A 19,464-nucleotide genomic window follows, 5' to 3' on the forward strand; every position below is an offset into this window, starting at 1 on the left:
CAATGCTGCCATACATAGGGTTTTGCATATTTCCAACTATACCCGAATACATTGGGCCTCGCATACCATGCATTGGTTGCTGCATACCATAGGGATTTGTACCATACATTCCCATTTGCGGTCCTTGTCCAACCATAGCATGAAAAATCATACTTCCACCAAAATATCCAAGCTACCCCATCATAGCATGCATGCCCAACTATCCAAAATCCATTGGATTGGCACTTCCGTGATGACCTTGCATTTGCATTCCTTTCCCTGTGTCATGAGGACATGTATTTTTGAAACCTCACTTAACATGTGGATTAATTTTTAATCGCATGGTTAAGTAAATGTTACACATACGATGTGTAACTAGGGTTAGAGTAAATTTACAAGCCCCGAATCCAAGGAAATCACGGGATGTCAAAGGCAAAAGTTGCTATAAGTTATGCCACACAGTGGCATTTAATGGTACATAATGCCAGTTTGATGGTCAAAGATTTCGCAGAGACACTCTGGAATGGAAGTTGCCTAGCCAATTTAATTATTGGCAACTCACATTATTTTTCAAGGTATTGAAATAATTATTAGACGAAATTTCAGTATTTAAAGACTAAAAATTAATATTTAATTATGGATAATGCTGGAAAAACCATTTGGGAAGGCTTCCACTTGTCAAAAATGCCCATGCAAGACTGAAAGACATCTTTAGAGGCTGGAGAGAGGCATTTTTAGTGTACTCAGCCTGCAAGAGAGAGGGAGGAGATGCTACTAGTCTGATTTGCAGCCATTGGAGAACCTTCTAAGGCAGCCAAGGGCAGGGGAAGACCAATCAATAGCTGGTGATAGCATCTACAGGCTGTTGAGATAGGGCAACAGCAATAAATAATAGATTTTCTTCAGTTCTTTGTGAAAAAAGTATGAATTTTCTCTCTCCTCAGTATTGTCTCTCATCTCCAAGTCTTTCTACAGCCTTGCTGCAAAGATTGCAGCATTGAGATCACCAAAGGCTGAGAAATTTCAGATTTCTCTATTGTAAACCCTAATCTGCACAGCAGAAATTAGGGTTTAACAACAACCTCGAGAAACGTGCAAGAGATTGAAAGCTCCAAGACTTGGGTTCAACAGGGTTGAAGCTGTTTTTAGCCTATTCAACTAGAGGGACCGGAAAATAATTGAATTTGGGACATTTTCTATCTCCATCAAAGCGGATGAAGGCCAATCGATTGCCCGAATACCGAAAGGGATTGGAAGAATCCCATTGTACATTAACTTCTTCTTCAATTAAGTTAAATAAATACTAAAAAGGGCGGCAGTTTTGGAGCCACCAAGGTGTCCAATGTCCAAGATTATATGGTAAAGTGTACTTTTCAGTTTTGTGAATTTGTTAATTGCTCTAAATAGTGCTTAATCACGTTATTTACCACCCTATCCGAGGAGGAAGGCTGGTTCCATGGTTCCATTGCTAGGACACTACTCAATCCCTTGATTTGGTGGGCCCGAGATACCTGATTGCAAGCCAAAGCTTTCTGCTAGTATTGATTTTTACTCTCAGCTAAGAAATTACAACAATATGTCTTCATACAGTGAGATAGACTCAAGCAATGATGTTGCCTCTCAGTATGAACATTCACATGGGAATGAAGAAAATGCAATGGTTGACCTCGGACAAGGCTCAGACTATGGACAGCAAGCTGAAAATGTTGTTGTTGGGCAAGATGCACGGCCTTCAGGGCATAAGGAGGCTGATGGCCAGCAAAGCAAAGAGGAATTTGATGACCAGTTTAAGAATTGAATGAGGATAGCAGTAAATCTCTTTGCTGAATTGGCAAAGGATCCTCAATTTACCCGATTTTTGAATGCTCCAAAGAATGACAGCAAAGGCAAGAAGAAGAAGACGCCTTCTACACCTTCGAGACAACAAGATATACCAAAGATAATGCCAAACCCTTCATTTGAAGCTCCCAAAGATGCTAATGAAATAAAATAAATGATACCTACGGGGCAAGGAACGCAAAAGCAAGGCCATCACGAAAGTACCAATTCAATGGATTTTGGACAGCCGGGTATGCATGCTATGATGGGGCAGCCAAGATATTTTCGTGAAAGTACGATTTTTCATGCTATAGTTGGACAAGGATCGCATACGGGAATGTATGGTACAAATCCCTATGGTATACAACAACCAATGCATGGTATGCAAGGCCCAATGTATTCAGGCATGGTTGGAAATATGCAAAACCTTATGTATGGCAACATTGGCTTGATACCTAGGGCACAAAGTAGCACGATTGGTACTGCATCTACACCCCCGAATGCTTATGGGGCTCTAGGAATGAATGTTGGTCATGTTGGGAATAAATATCTTATGCCTTTAAATGTGCTTGGGTGTGAATACACCCTTAGCACTTGTACTTACATATATATATATCTATCTAAAATCCTAGAGGTACACTCTTGTCATTGTACCTACAAACGTGCTCACTCTCTGCGATTGCTCTCTCTCACTCTCTCAGTCTCTCCACGCGCAAAAAACACCTAATGTCTCGTTCTTCGTCTCTAACCCGTCACTATGAACTGGTATCAGAGCAGGCAAGAGACAACTCAAGCGTTGTAGGAGTCTCAGGTGGACTCGATAAGCAGCAAGTGACAATCAACAGGCGAGTAGGTTGTGAGGTCGTTTTCAGACCTGGCAAGCACGCAGGAGGCAGTCGGTTGCAGCAATTGACAGTCCGTTGCAGCAATTGACAAACGACAGGTGACTAGGCCTGAAGGCACGCTGCAAGTGACCCCAGACGACACACTGCAGACAGACGACTAGGACCAGACGAAACGGGCTGCAGTCAACAGGCGTTCTACGATTGACTACCACATAACGGGCGACAAGGGGGCTGCACGAGTGACGGACGTCACGCAGTTGCACGAACCACGGACAGTCAACGCCTGTTTTTTTTTTAATTGAAATTAAAAAATTTCAGTCTGATTTACTTCCTGTTATCGTGTGTTCACACCTACAAGCACAGAAGGCAAATCTGTGTCTTGAAATTTGGGGGTTTTCCCAAATTTGTGCCCAACACACATTGTAGTGTTCTCTGGACTAGAAATTGCAGACATTGAATGCGCAGGCCTCAGAAATTTTTGGGGGATTCTCAAATGCAAGTGAGATTTTTCTTGGATGAGTTAATTTCACTGAAATCTATGCAATCTTAGCCCGAAAATTTGGGGTTTTTCCCGGATTTGGGGATTGTGATGCAGGACAAGACAATTTGTCTCAGAAATTGCAGGAATTTGTGACATTTTGTCCCCGACATTAGGGGCTTTTAATGTACATGCACATTGGACCCTGTGCAATTTGGGGTTTTTGCAGTTTGGGCAAAATCTGTGTAGCATTTGGTCATTTTATGTACATGCAGGTTGAATTCCACGCAATTTGGATATCAACACTTCGTAAAATTTGGGGGTTTTGCTGAAATTGCTCTATTTTGGCAAAATTGGCCTATTCTATGCATGACAGAGAAAATGCAGATGTGTGGTTGATGCTTTGAGCATAAAATTTCTGGGCTTTTGACCGTTCGTGTCGAATTTTATGCCCGTGGGTACATGTACAACAGAAATCGCAGCTAAAATTTTGGGATTTCTCATATAATGTGATGTATATGCCCTTGGAACAGCTGTAATCGGTTGTGGAATGCTGTCGCACATGGTTTGGTGCATCTGAAAATTTAATTACAGATCTGAAATCTGTGCTTCTACGTGGTTATTTATTGTTGGTTGGTACTTGTTTGTACATTGGTCACTTGGGTGACAGTTTTGGGCCTGCATTTGCTCTTTTTTTGTCACATTTGGGCTGAAAATCATGGCTGGCAGCAATAACAGTAGTAATCTCATGCACATAAAGAAGCTTGAAGGAGCACATAACTTTGCAGTTTTGCAAAAATAATGCTACAATATCTTGTTGCAAAAGAAGCAAGCAAAGCCGATTAAAAGCAAAGGGGCAAAGCCTGCGGACATGGAACAGGAAGATTGGGATGAGTTAAATGAGCTTGCACACTCAACCATTGAGCTATCGATTTTAGATGCCTTGCTGTTTAACATTGAAGGTTTGGATTCTGCATCTACTCTATGGACTAGATTGGAAGAACTGTATGCGCACAGAAAAGTGCTGCAAGCAAAATGTATTGGCTGAAAAAGCTTATGGATTTGCGTATGAAAGAGGGTACAACAATGTTTACTCACTTAAGTGAGTTTAACTCCATTTTCAGCCAATTGATCACCTTGAGGTTCTTGATTGATGAAGAATTTAAGGTTACTTTCTTGCTTTGCACTCTACCAAAGAGTTGGGATACATTCACGACTGCTATGAGCATATCTAATGTGATCCTTTTGTATGCTAATGTAGAGAGTGCTCTACTCATTGAAGAAATGAATCGGCAAAACAATGCATCCAGTAAGTCTTCCAGTGCTTTGCATACTACAGGTAGATCATAGCAGAAAGGTAAATTTGATAGCAAGGGACGCAATAAATCACATGGCAAGAATGTTGAATGCTATCATTGTTGCAAGAAGGGTCACTTTAAACGTGACTGCTACAAATGGAAGAAAGAAAAAGCAAAGGGCAAGAAGACAAATGATAGCAAGGAAGAGAAGAAAGAGAGTCAACCTAAGAAGAGCAATGTCAAAATTGAAGAGGTGAATGTAGTCACTCATGACCGTGACAGTGGGAATGACGTACTCTTGGTCTCTTCACACTTTAGTACACATGCTTTACTTGCACATACGGATGATGACATGCATACCTGGATTCTAGATTCAGGTGCTTCTTTTCATGTCACCCCTCATTGTGAGTGGTTCTCTGCCTATAGAGGGGGTCGACATGGTGTTGTCCATCTTGGGGACAACTACGCATGTGAGATTGCAGATATTGGCAGTGTGCAGTTACAGTTTCAACATGGCTTTGTCTTTACACTTCAACATGTACGGCATGTACCTCAGCTCAAGAAGAGCTTGATTAGCACAGGGCAGCTAGATGATGATGGTTTTCATACCACCTTTGGTGATGGAAAATGGAAGATCTGTAAGGGATCTAGAGTGATTGCTAGAGGTTGCAAAAGTGATACTTTGTATCCACTTCATGTATCTAGTGTGCGTCACCATATTGTTGTTGTGACCCAGTAGCCAAGCGTTTCTTTATGGGATGGCCGGTTGGGAAACATGAGTCAAACAAGAATGAAAGTGCTTTCTCATTTGGGTTACTTGCCTTGTCTTCGCTATGCTGATTTCGAGCATTGTGATCATTGTATTTATGGTAAACATGCACAGATGTCTCATAAAAAGTCTCTTTCTTTGAAATCTTCTCCTCTAAAGTTAGTGCATTCAGATGTATGTCAGATGCCAGGATTATCTTTAGGGGGAAAGAAATATTTTGTCACCTTTGTCGATGATGCTACATGAAAGGTATGGGTTTATCCTATTCGTAGCAAGGATGAAGTGCTTGACAAGTTTAAAAAATTCTTGGTATTGGCTGAAAATCAGACAGATAAGATACTTAAGTGTCTTCGCTCTGACAATGGTGGGGAATATGTGTCCAAGGCCTTTCAAGCATTTTGTGACATTAAAGGGATAAAGAGGGAGCTCACTGCCCCTCATAATCTACCCCAAAATGGAGTTGTAGAGCGTATGAATCAGACCATACAGGATAAGGTCCGTACGATACTGTCTCATGCTGCATTACACCATGGCTTTTGGGCAGAGGCTGTTATGACAGCCGTTCACTTAATTAATTGGTCACCAAACAGGTCTTTGGGGGGAGGGGGAGTTCCCCAAGAAGCGCAGTTGGGCAAGCCACCTTCGTATGCTCACCTGAAAGTGTTTGGCTGCGAGGCTTTGTGCAAATTCGTAAAGAAAAACGCAGCAAACTCGAGCCAAAGTCCTGTAAATGTATTTTCCTAGGATATGGTGACGAGGGTGAAATGGGGTATAGATTGTGGGATTCCGAGAAAAGGAAAGTAGTACGTAGCAATGACGTTATCTTCTGGGAAGATCGCATGCATAAACAGCCTGAAAAGACTGAGGAGGTTCGTAGGGCTGTATTCCGGAAAGAAATACCTTTTAGACAACAAAATGTACTCGTTATACAGCAGCAAATGAACCTGTAAATGGAGAAAATGATGCTGGAAATGATCAGCCAGCTATCGCCCATGATAATGAGCCACTACATGTGCAAGAACAGCTAGGACAACAAGCTATTGATGCTGATTTGCAGGCTGAAATGCCAGGACAGCATGCTGAAAATGGAAATTTGCAAGAACAACCAGCAAACGATGACCATTGGGTTAGGAGATCGTCTAGGGCTACTAGACAACCTGACAGATTTGTCTCTCGTGCAAATAATGTGGCTGATTTTGTCATGTTGACAGACTATGGTGAACTGTCTTGCTTCAAGGAAGCAATGGATAGACAGGATAGCAAGAAATGGTATAAAGCCATGTTGTCAGAAATGAATCTCTTGGGATTCGGAAAAAATGGCACTTAAGAGTTGGTACAGTTGCCTAAAGGGGGTTCCATGCAAATGGGTTTACAAGATGAAGGTCACTTCTGGTTCCTCCCCAAAGTACAAAGAAAGATTGGTTGCAAAGGGGTACAAGCAGAAGCATGGAATTGACTTTGATGAGATTTTCTCTCCTATAGTCAAGATGATTATATTGAGAACCATTTTGGGCTTGGTTGCAGTTGAGGATATGAAACTCATACAGATGGATGTAAAAACCACATTTTTACATGGTGATCTGCATGAAGACATATATATGTAGCAACCTGAAGGGTTTGTTGAAAAAGGGAAAGAAAAGATGATATGTAAACTCAAAAGGAGTTTATATGGACTGAGACAAGCACCAAAAGATGCTGATTGCTAGCAGGGATACTCATGCCTTAGACTCACTGAAGCAAAGTCTTCATGGCAGCTTTGACATGAAGGATCTTGGTGATGCAAATCACATACTTGGCATGCAAATACTCAGCGATAGGTCAAAAGGATTGCTCTATCTATCTCCACAAGAGTATATCTCCAAGATTTTGCAGCGTTTCAATATTTGGAGAGGGGGGGGGACAATTGGGGTTCCATTGCCTCCATATGTGAAACTCAATATAGAGGACAGCCCTACATTTGATGTTGAGAAGGCTGAAATGGCCAAGATACCATATGCTTCAACTGTTGGCAGTTTGATGTATGCTATGGTTGCTACACGTCCTAACATTGCCTTTGCAGTGGGAAAGGCTAGCAGATACATGGCAAACCCTGGTAAAAAGCATTGAGAAGCAGTGAAAGGTATTATGAGATACCTCAAAGGCACAAAGGATTTGTGCATCTACTTTGGAAAGCAAAAGGCATATGTCATTGGCTTTACGGATGCAGACTATGCTAGTCATGAGGATTGCAGAAAGTCCACTTCTGGGTATGTGTTTACTTTCACAGGAGGAGCAGTCTCTTGGATCTCCAACCTACAAAAGTGTATTACACTGTCTACTACAAAGGCAGAGTATGTGGCTGCCACTGAGGCATGCAAGGAGGGTTTATGGCTTTCACGTCTGGTGGGAGAGCTTAGCATTACAGAGTTACCTGTTCTCCATTGTAATAGTCAAAGTGCTATCATGCTAGTACGGAATCCTGTCTTTCATACAAAGACAAAGCACATACAGGTGAAGTATCACTTCATTAGATATGTACTTGACAGAAGATCATTGAGCTTGTCAAAGTGCATAGAGATGATAATCCTGCAGACCTTCTCATGAAGGGTCTTCCAGCAAAGCGGTTTGCTCATTGCCGACAGATGATGGAAGTTGGATAGATATATGTATTTCAGCTTTGTATATACCTAGAGTTAGCTGATTCTTTTCTCCTCTTAAGGTACATTGCCTTTAGGTGGGAGGTTGTTGGGAATAAAGGCCTCATGCCTTTTATATGTGCTCGGGTGTGAACACACCCTTAGCACTTGTACTTACACATATATATATCTATCTAAAAACCTAGAGATACACTCGTCATTGTACCTACAAACGTGCTCACTCTCTGCGATTGCTCTCTCTCACTCTCTCTGTCTCTTCGCGTGCAACAAACACCTATTGTCTCAATCTTCGTGCCTAAGCCGTCACTACAGGTCATGCAAATGCTCTGTTTGGCATTGGTTTTGATGTAAATTCAGCAAATGCACCCTTTTTGCAACAGCCAATGTATGACAACTTGACACCCAAAGGGGTAGCAAAAGACTATGATGAGGATGGAAAAGCAATGAAGTTTGAGTCCTTCAACGGTGTACAAGATAGGATGAAAGCTTTGACTTTCATCAACAATTTGATGCAGCCTATTCGAGGGGGAACTTCATGGAGTCCTCGAAGATTTGAAAGGCAGCCACTTTCTTGAAAGGGAATGCATTATCATGGTGTTTCACTCTTTTGATGCAAGGTAGAGCACTGTCAACGTGGGTACAATTCAAGTAAATGTTTTCATCAAATTGATTGACAAGTACCTTTGAGATGGACATCATGATAGCTTGGAATAAGCTGGATGCTAAGGAATGTGCATGAGGTCCACAGCTTCTTGGGTTTATGTTGCATAATAAGCAAAAGATGTCGGGCTTGTTGCAGCCCTTGCCTATTCCAGATAGGCCTTGGTAGAGCATTGCAATGGACTTCATTTTTTAGCTTCCTAAGACACCTACAGGGAATGATGGGATATGAACTATCATTTCCAGGTCTAGCAAACAAGCCCATTTCATTCTGGTGAGGAAGAAAATAAAGGCTGATCATATGGCACGATTATTTTTGCAGCACATCTTTAAGTATCATGGTATGCAAGAGTCGATCATTAGTGATCGAGACCCCCCCGGATGACCAGTTTATTTTTAAAGGGCTTGTTTAAGAATATGGGTACCACGGTGAAATTCTCATAATCCTTTCATCCATAGACAAATGGTTAATCTGAGGAAGCAAATTCCACAGTGTTAGATCTTTTCAGGTGCTATGTTTGAGACCACAAGACACAATGGGAGCAGTATTTGCCCTTGGTTGAGTTTGCTTACAACAACACAATGCATAGTTCTACGGGCAAAGCTCCATTTGAGGTGGTTGAGGGTGGCAAGAAGATACCACCTATTCTGCAAACTAAGGATAAGATCTTTGAGGCTGATTGTTATGTGGAAAACTTGGATGTAGCCTATGCAAAGATAAAATATGCACTTCAGAGATCGCAAAAAAAGCAAAAAAAGCAAAAGAGAGCAATTGATCGCCATGGACGTGCTTTGCAGTTTGCTCAAGGTGATTATGTATTGCTACATTTTGAAAAGGCAAGGCTGAAAAAGATAAAAGAAAGAGAAAGATTCTATCCGAAGTTAAGTATGAGATACTATGGGCCCTTCCAAGTGTTGGAGAAGATTAGCGATGTGGCATATCAACTGAAATTACCTCCACATTGGCAGAAACACAATGCCTTTCATCTCAATTTGTTGATGTCTTTTCATGGTGATGTGTCAAAGGATATGTTTGCTGAAATTCAGCCTAAGGTTGAGGAGCTAGATGAGATTTTGGTATGTGAGCAGATTTTGACACATAAGAAAAAAAAGTCAAAGGTAAAGTTTCCAGGAGATACTTGGTGAAATTTCAAATTATTCACCAATGGATGCCAAATGGATGGAAGAGAATGACTTGGCAAACCATCCTCAATTGTTGCAGCTTTACCTAAATGCCTTTCAGTTAGAGCCAACTTTAGTTTGGGCTCTGTTAAGTTCAGTAGAGCAAAGGTCTAAAATATTGCCTGATGGCTCAAGGGGGAGATAGCACTTCCACTCCTCCAATTATGGACAGCTCTCATATGTAGTGGATCTCGGATGTATTTAGGATGCATCCAAGGTACTGCGCTGATAGTATGTTTGCCATGAGGTCACTACTTAGTGTATTAGTCACTGTGAGATATATGCAGATGAGTATGAGTTTCACCAGGGCACTGAAACTATACTTTTGCATCAACTTATGATCAATTTGGCATGAATTTTGCCTCAATTTTGAGACAAAAATTTTAATCAGTTTTTTAAAAGCTTGAGAACCGTTTATGGTCACTTTCTAGATCAGTTTTTTGCATTGATTGCTGGTCAGTTTTTGCAATGAGCTTATGATTAGTTTGCGGTCACATTTGCAGCACTTTGTGATCAATTCTCAAATCAGTAAGTGATCAAATTATGCTCACTTTTCAATGGTTTACATCTAGTTCCATGACAACAGCATATGTTATGATACTATTGATGTTTTAGCCATGGTTTAAGCTTGGTTATGCTATGCTATGGTTTGGTTTTGCGAGATGAGTTGAGCTCATCAGAAATAGACTTGTCATATGATAATCTGGCATTGTTTTTTTTATAAGTTTCTTTATGACTCTTAAGTTGTCTTATGAATGGTTGATAATTTTCAACATGTGTTAGGCATATAGAATGATTGAGCAACAATGCATAATGTTGTGTTAACTATGATACCTTGTGAAAATTCCAATCCACTATTTTACTTTTGATGCATTTGGCAGTGCAATCGTGGACGATTACAAGGATTTTAAGGGGAGGGCTATCATGAGGACATATATTTTTGAAACCTCACTTAACATGTAGATTAATTTTTAATCACATGATTAAGTAAATGTTGTACGTATGAGGTGTAACTAGTGTTGTAAATTTACAAGCCCAAGACCCGAGAAAATCACAAGATATCGAAGGCAAAAGTTGCTATAAGTTATGCCGCATAGGTACTTGGTGGTATCTGGTGCCAGTTGCTGGTCTAAGTCATTCATTTGGCCATAAGTGTCAAATGGTAAATGTTGCACATATGAGGTGTAACTAGTGTTGTAAATTTACAAGTCCGAGACCCAAGGAAATCACAAGATGTTGAAGGCAAAAGTTGCTATAAGTTATGCCGCATAGGTACTTGGTGGTACCTGGTGCTACTTGTTGGTCTAAGTCATTCATTTAGCCATAAGTGTCAAATGGTGACACTAGGAACGTGGCGTTTAATGGTACCTAATGCCAATCTAATGGTCAAAGATGACACAAAGACACTCAAGAATGGAAGTTGCCTAGCCAATTTAATTATTGGCCAGTCACATTATTTTTCAAGGCATCGAAATAATTATTAGATTAATTTTTAGTATTTGAAGACTAAAAATTAATATTTAATTATGAATAATGCTGAAAAAACCATTTGGAAAGGCTGCCACTTGTCAAAAATGCCCATGTAAGATTGAAAAACGTCTCTAGAGGCTGCAGAGAGGCATTTTTAGTGTATTCAGCCTGCAAGAGAGAGGAAGGAGATGTTGGTCTGATTTGCAGTCATCGAAGGATCTTTTGAGGCAACCAAGGGCAGAAGAAGACCAATCAACAGCCGGTGACAGCATCTACAGGCTATTGAGATAGGGCAGCAATTTTCACATTCTACTTGACTTTCCCCTTGTCTTTATACTTTGAGAGCATAGCTACATCATCTGAACGCAATGCAACATCCTTCCGAGTTTGTTCCTCTTGTAGCAAGAGGCTTTCCAATTACACAAATGTAAGGGGCTACTGCTTCCCGCCCCCCCCCTCCCCCCCAAAAAAAAGATAACATTAATGAGGTGTGGAATCCAAGATATGACTCGAGAAGTGAGCTCGGTGTGATATTTACCATTTTTGCATCTTGAATAACCTCATCAACATTAAGCAGCTACTTACGCAAATCCTATATGTATAAGGTGATTGATCATACTATCACCCTCATCCATATTTACATTAGTAAGCTCTTTGTGTAGATAAGATACCCTGACCTCATTATGTACTGCAAACATACGCACTAGCATATCCCAAGCTACTTTTGAGATCTTACAAGACCGAATATGTAGAATAATAGCTCTTTTTATTGACATAGCAATCAAATTTAGGGCATGTGCATCCTTAGAGTCCCACCTCCGTTGATCCTTTGTAGGTGAAGAAGGAAGTATAGCAACAACAACAATAGTCTATCCTCTAGCATTACGCTAAGGTGTCTAAGGTGCAAGACCTCCTAATCACTGTAGATCACCAGTGACACAGTCCCACAAATCCTTCGCCACAAGAAGATTACGAACCATAAATCTCCACAAAGGGTAGTAGGTACCATTGAACTTGTCCTTTTGAGTGAGGACACCAAGGATGCTACTTTGGTCATTATGCCCTTGACGTGCCATACTACCAATGATTCAAAAAAATCAACAACCAAATACTTCATGTTGAAGTATAGAATGTACTCTGCCGAGTACCAAAAATCCCCACACGGGATTCGAATGCAAGTACCAAGCTGTTACAGTTTTTTATAAATGTGCCGAAGGTTGCATAAATCAATCAGCACTCAGCTTGCAATTTACAATGAAACACTGCTGCACCACACTTGCCTCGAAATGTGTGCCCAAAAAGACAATTCACAGCAATTTGATACTGAATCTCCCCAAAATTCATTGAAAACCCCCAAAATCCACTACCAAATTTGACTGATGCAACAAGATAATGTTGTTGTAACATATGTCGTTTGCCTTGGAATGCGTGTCAAGCAAAAGCCTCAAATTTCTTCCCAAAATTTTTTAAGAAAGAAGAAAGTTCACCTTACAACTTGAATTTCTGTCAAAATGTTGCCTTGAGATGCGTGCCGACAGGAACCCATAGCTATAATCTACCTCATAATGCATACCGAAGCCCAAAAAGCCCCAAATTTCTTGCACAAATCTTGGGGGAATTATGCAATGTCAGCTTTCCTGGTGTCGATTCGCACGAAGGATGTTGATTCCGTCAAAAGCCCCAAATGTCAAGTGCCGCTGGATGCGTGTGCAGACTTTGGGACCTTCGGATAACTCACAATGTAGGCTGGACTGAGCAGGCGAAGATGTGCCGAGGCAGGTGCGAACTCGAGCGTTAGGCAAAGCAAGAGGCATAGGTAGAGGTGGAGGCAGCACAGGAGGTTGAGCAGGCAGCATTGCTCAAACAACACAAGCAACACTGCAGGCGAGCAGCACAAGAGGCAGAGGACAGGTGGGGGGGATCACTGCAGAGTGACAGGCACTGGCAGTGGCTGGATACTAGTGGATTAGGCAGGGACTACCACTATGGTGGTGCTGTTGGCAGGTAGCAAAGGAGTCACAGGAGGCTGCACTAGTCACACTTTAATAAGTGTCCACACCATACAAAATACATAGGGCACTACCCAAAATTGACTAATTCTAACAACTTGATGGAGCAATTGGGAGCGAAATCAGCAAAACGCTTGACATGGCAGCAAGTCGACATGGTGCAACAGCAAAATACAAGTACAGCTACTGATGTGGCACTCTTGGCAGCAGACTGCAGCAGCAAATTCAGATAAATTTGCCATGCGGCAATTGGCAACAGGCTTGAAAGTATGAGCAGCAGCAACTGATAGCCATACAGCAATAAACGCAGGCTGCACAGCAGTGGACAGAAGCTGCAAACAGCTCGGGAGGGCTGGACAGCAAGCACCAATAGTATATAGCAGTGGACAGCAACTCGAACTGAGATATACTGCATATGGGGTGTTGATAGCAAAGTTTTGGCACCAACAATCCGCAAAAACGAGATTAAAGCTAAGTGGTGGGCAGCTTGTCTATTGGTAGATGGATGGGCCCTTCCAAATTAGGGTTTGGTGCATGGGACAAACACTCTCTAGAATTGCATTTTGTTTTTGTAAAAGCTTAATAATTTTGAGTTTTGAGGCTGTTATTAAGAGCTAATTAAGTTTAGAATGCCTTTTTATTGCAAGACCTGTCCTTTCTCTTCCCTTTCATCTACCTAGACCTCTATCTCCATCTCTTCTTCTTTCACTTCCCCTTCTACCTCTACCTCTATATATGCCTCTGGGTATCCCTACTTTTACTCTACCACAATGCCTAAGTCTCCTTGACAAGGCTAAGCAGTACCGATCGACTTGCAAGTTTTGTGAAAAGTCCTATATAAGCAATGTGATGAGGCTTCTTATTCACTAGTACACACTGGGTGGACAATCCACCCATGTCCTAGCATCCATCAAAGCACTAGCCAATCAGATTATAAAGAAGTACTCTCCCATTTTCAATCAAAGTGGCAAGGTCTCTTCAAGCATGGCAAAGGCTCGAGAGGAGGTTGTTGCCCCCGACATGGAAGTAGATGCTTCCAAATCTCCTAGTCCTTCCACCTCAACCACCTTGGCCTCCACCACCAACATTGGAAATGAGAGTCCCAAGAGGGTATCCACTCTACAAGAAGCTTCGGGAGGTTTTTCCATCCCTTTTTCATTACTCAAAGAGAGGCAAAGGAATGTGGAAATGGAAGTTGCACCCACCATCATTGAGTGCAATCATCCATATCATCTACTTTGAGTAGATTGGTGGCAAAGAATGGTCAAAGCCATAGTTGCATATGTAGGTGGTATTAAGTCACCTAAAACAACATGGAAATCTCTATTCCCTATGCTTATGACTGGTTTATTATTGGGAAGTTTGTGCTCTATTTTACCTCACTGATGATTATTGCAGAAAAGCTTTTTCCCTTAGGGAAAGCCGACATGAATCTACTTGAAACTGAGCTCAATATGAACATTTAAAAAGACTTAGCATTTTGGCTGTCCAGATTGACTTGTATCGAGGGTTCTACCTTCCCAAAAATATAAGTATCCATATTATGATGCCTTCTTTCATGCTGTACATTCCATGGAAGACTCTGACGTTGTCTCTGAGAACTGTACTCTGTAAGTGAGCTGCTGCTGCTCTTTTTTTTGGGTAAGATACTAAACTGAATTAATCACTATCCTTGTCCAAAAAAGCTAACTAATTACATTTATTTCCACAAAACCATATAGTTACAAAAAAGCTGCAAATACTAGACAATACTTTTGTCTTTTGCAGGCAATAGTCAAGCCGAAGAATCTACCTTACTTATAGAATCTTCTGCCTCTTGAGCACAACACATTCGACAATCTGAAACCAATTCTGTGCACACAATCAAAAGCCGATTCATTATAATGCAGCAAAACATGTGACTCATGATAAACTTCAAAAACTTGATTTGAATTAGTATTGTCATTAAGCTTCAACTTTATCCTATGAGCAAGCACCATTATCATCTTTATTACTCATTCTACCAAATTGAGTGCTCTAAGTGTAATCTGTATTGGCACTTCATATTGGAGAAATTTAGGGGAAAGGATGAAATAACTATCACCTTGAGAAAAATATAGCATAGACAACTACCAAGATGGCATGAAGAACTAATAATCCTCCTTGAGATAAAGATAATACCTCGTCCAATGTGGATCATGAGGACAAGCAAAAAGCAAAATTATATGCAATCACAATTTAGAATCATAATAAAAAAAACAAGGTGACCAAAGATCAAAATGATCAGCCTTGTGTATTTCTAAGCTTGAACTTGCTAAGATGATGTAATTCTTGAATGACCACACCATGGATCCAAAATGTTCATGCCCTTCTAAAGTGCCCCCACAACAATGCAACTCCCTAGTGAACCTAATCCATTGGGTGAAATATGGACTCCAAAAGGGCCATGTTAAGGAGTTAATCAAGGGTGAGATTAGCCAAATAACTTTTTAGAGAAAACCAGTCTCATGGTCAAAGGTGGTTTCACTTGCCATGATTTGATTGTGGGCCTTTCATTTTGAAAATGGCACCTTTGAATCATTATTTTCTCTAGTTTTTGAGACGTGGTTGGGCATTTGCCTTAGTGGTAAGGCAAGTGTGTGCTACTATGGGGGCCATAGTGTAAATTTTGCATGTGTGTAATCATGAGTTTGGTCTTATTTTTGAAAGGGAAGAGGTGTGCCTTTGCACGAGGCTACACTAGATTCAATCCCAAAAAAATGGGGTGTCCTCCTACCACGGGTTATGATCCTATGAGCTTCCAAACATCATACATGTGGGCTTTCCCCTCCTCTTCCAACTTCAAAAACGATTCCTTTGTAGAATTTTGAGTTGTGGCCTTGCCACATGCCATCATGAAATTTGTTCACAGTAGGAGCCTTTTTGAAACCACTTGGTGGTGCAAAAGCACTCATCCCTTTTTAAAACTAGATAACATGTAAACACCACCCTCTCTCCTATTGTCCACATCAAATTGTCTGCAATTAGGAAAGTCATTAACTTCTTATCTAAAGGGCACTTATGAAGTCCGTAATTCCCTTGATGTCTTATGCATCAACATCAATAGAACTAAATTTGACCATGTAATGATCTACAAGCTGCAAGATGATCTCTCATTGGGTCTCTTCTGACAACATCACTCACCAAGAACTCTAGGGTTGTTAGCATTGTACATCATGGGTTGTACAGGCATTTCTATGGGCAGCTTAATAGGTCGAGTTGGGCGCCTTTCTCACTGACTGGGTAGGGCATTTATGAGGCTGGACAACTTGCATTTTAGGCCCTATTACTAGCTAGCTGACTTGCGCATATGAGGGCTCCATTTCAGCCTATTTGTTAGCTTCATCCAAGGTAGTTAAGTACAATTCGTATGATCTGTCGGATCCATGGACTTAGTAAAGTACCAAACATACACAAAAAAATCTTAGATAAAATCCAACATTTCATTCGGTCACTCAAAAATACATAGAAAATTAAAGGTTAGGCTAGTCAATATTATTTGTTTTAACACAAGTGGCTACCCATGAGATAGTGTCAGAAGGCATTATCAATCATGAGGACATGTATTTTGAAACCTCACTTAGCATGTGGATTAATTTTTAATCACATGGTTAAGTGAATGTTGCCACGTGGCAGTCCGACTGCCTGCAGCCCAGTCGGCTGCATTTAATGCAGCCGACCTATTTTCTGGCTGCGCCCTATTTCTGGTGCCCTATTTCATGTCAGATTTCGGCTATTTATAGTAGACACTTTCAGCAGTCTGGACACACTTCTCTGACGCAGATTACAGACCGGTGACGCGCAGATTCTGTCTCTGTTCACAGATTTCAGACAGCAGACAGTGCAGACTGCAGCAGACTTCGAGGTGGACAGCAGGTTGCATCGTCGAGGTGGAGACACGCAGTCTAGCGCACTGCGCCCGTGTATATCTTTGTATTCAGCATTCTTTATACAGCAGATCTTCATCGTCCACTGTCTCTTTCTCTCCCTTCTCTCTCTGCGTTCTCTCTCTCTCAGTCCTACGCTTCCGCACCGCTGCACTCTGACATGGTATCAGAGCAGTTTTTAAGGGCTGACTGAGCGCAGAATCAATCTGAAGAGGAGTTTCCATCGCGACACAAATTTGTGTTTTTTGCGTTTAAGGGCAGACAGGAGGGCTGCGCCTTGGAACAAGGCTGAAACGAGTGTGGGCGCACAGGAAAGGAGTACAGGTGGTGGATTTGCTGCTGTTTACTGCTGTTTGATGCAGAGGAAGTTTGAGTTTTCAGCCCACAAGTGCAGGTTTTGCTTTTTCATCGCCTCCGGCGGGTGAAGAAGCTACAGGACACGGAAGAGCCTTAGCAGGCTGAGTTTTCCCAGTCAGAGGGGGCTGCTTTTGCGTTTGAGAAGGCATTGCAGGTGAAGATGTCTACAGAGATGGACTTGGAGTTCCATGCGATTATGGACCAGAAGGTGCCTGTCTTACCGGCTCTTCCTACAAATCAGAAGCTCGACGGCGACAACCACCGCATTTGGCGCGTCATGATGTTGGCCATCCTTGAGTCCTATGATTTGGCGGAGTTGGTACAGGAGGAGATTGACCGGCCCTCGGTAAGAGATGAGTCCAAACTCTCTTCCGATGCTCGTGCGGAGTTGGCCAGGGCCCAGTCTCATTGGGACAAACTGAATGCCAAGATTCGATCCTTTCTCTTTCTATCATGCACTACAGCCGTGATCGCTCACATCGAGCACTTGACGGTGGCTCGGGAGATATGGCTGGAGCTTGATTAGATGTACAATCGGATGACCCTAATGAAGAGGGTTTCTTTGGAGGTTCAGATGCGGACCTTGTCCGTCAATAGGTCTTCTTCGCTACGGGAACACATTAACAAGCTAAGGCAGCTACAGATGCAGGTTCAGAATGCGGGGAAGCCGATTTCCTCCGAAGACATGGCGATCACACTATTATCCAAGTTGCCGCCACGATTCAGGTCATTTTACTCTGTCCTTATTGCTTCGGGGCGAGAGTCTACTCTTCGCTGGGAAGAGTTGGTTCCTATGGTTTTGGACCAAGAGGAACAGTTAAAGAGACAGAATGCTTCCAAGTCGGAGGCGCTGACAGGTCAAGCCTCTCAGAAGAAGGGGAAGGACCAAAAGAAGAAGAAGGGGGATAACAAGTCCAAGAAGGACAAGGAGAAGAACAAGGACAAAGACTCCACATGTCATATTTGTGGAAAGACTGGCCATTGGAAGAAGGATTACCCTGACAAAGACACGAAGGACACCAAGAAGAAGGACACCAAGGATTCTGGAGCAGTGGCTGCACCCTCATCAGCTGCATTTCTTAATCTAGCTGTCATTGAGGACGCTTCACCGAATGCTTCTGATGCTGCGTTGACGGCTCCCCAGGCTCGAGAGTGGATTGTTGATAGTGGTGCCTCACGGCACATGACTCCTTCATCAGATGGTGTTGCCCAGCTGCGACCCTCGCGTGGGCAGATTCTCATTGGAGACAGCTCTTCAGTTTCTGTTACAGGTCGGGGTAAGATGCAGCTTATTCCGGATGGACGAGGTGGTACCCATACCTCAGAGGTTTTGCATGTACCAGGATTAGGGTACCATCTCCTTTCAGTTCATAAGATTTGCTCCCTTGGTCTTGTAGTGGAGTTTGACAGTTCTACGGTGCGAGTCCTTGATCATGGCTCGAGGAAGGTACTCTCATCTGGATATGAGGAGAACGGCATTTACAAACTGAAGTCTTCCACTGCCCTCTCTACTCTTCTTCTTACCTCACAGTCACAGTCTGAGTTATGGCATGCTCGGTTTGGTCACCTGAACTATGACTATCTTCGGAGGGCGTCACGTGGACAGCTTGTTCGAGGGTTGCCGGATATAGTGGTGAGCCAGCAGCCATGTGTCTCCTACATTCGGGGGAAGCAGCATAGGGATGCCATTCCCCACACAGCTTCGCGGCGGTCTACTTCACCGATGGAGCTAGTATCTACGGATCTATGTGGCCCTATGAGGAATGAGTCCCTGCGTGGGAGCTCGTACTTCATGTTGATCGTGGATGACTATAGCAGGATGACTTGGGCCTACTTTTTGGCACTAAAGTCAAAAGCTTTCTCGCACTTCAAGGATTGGCTTCTCTTTGAGGAGAACCGATCAGGCCGGAAGTTGAAGACCTTGCGATCCGACAAGGGAGGTGAATTTGTGTCTAATGAGTTTGCTCAGTTTTGTGCAGATAGAGGAATTCACCAGGAGTTTGCCAATACCAATACTCCTCAAGAAAATGGTATTCTTGAACGGAAGAACCGCAGTGT

The 19,464-nt window shown here is 42.2% G+C and overlaps 1 protein-coding gene across 2 annotated transcripts in view; it reads right to left on the minus strand.

Annotated features, from left to right (window-relative positions):
* The window catches only part of LOC148033047 (selenoprotein family protein), a 98,124-nt gene that overhangs the window by 26,801 nt on the left and 51,859 nt on the right, over positions 1-19,464 (minus strand). For both annotated transcript variants that reach the window (XR_015691773.1, XM_087684225.1), the window contains exon 2: positions 14,937-14,995. Coding sequence is in view for 1 of the 2 variants with exons in the window: in XM_087684225.1 (XP_087540351.1) it covers positions 14,937-14,995 (59 nt within the window). In the remaining variant the exon portion in view is untranslated. The remainder of the gene's footprint in view (positions 1-14,936; positions 14,996-19,464) is intronic.

This window comes from Lygodium microphyllum, chromosome 8 (assembly GCF_053477565.2).
Source record: "Lygodium microphyllum isolate KBCC chromosome 8, Lygodium_microphyllum_v1.1.10, whole genome shotgun sequence".
Lineage (NCBI taxonomy): Eukaryota > Viridiplantae > Streptophyta > Polypodiopsida > Schizaeales > Lygodiaceae > Lygodium > Lygodium microphyllum.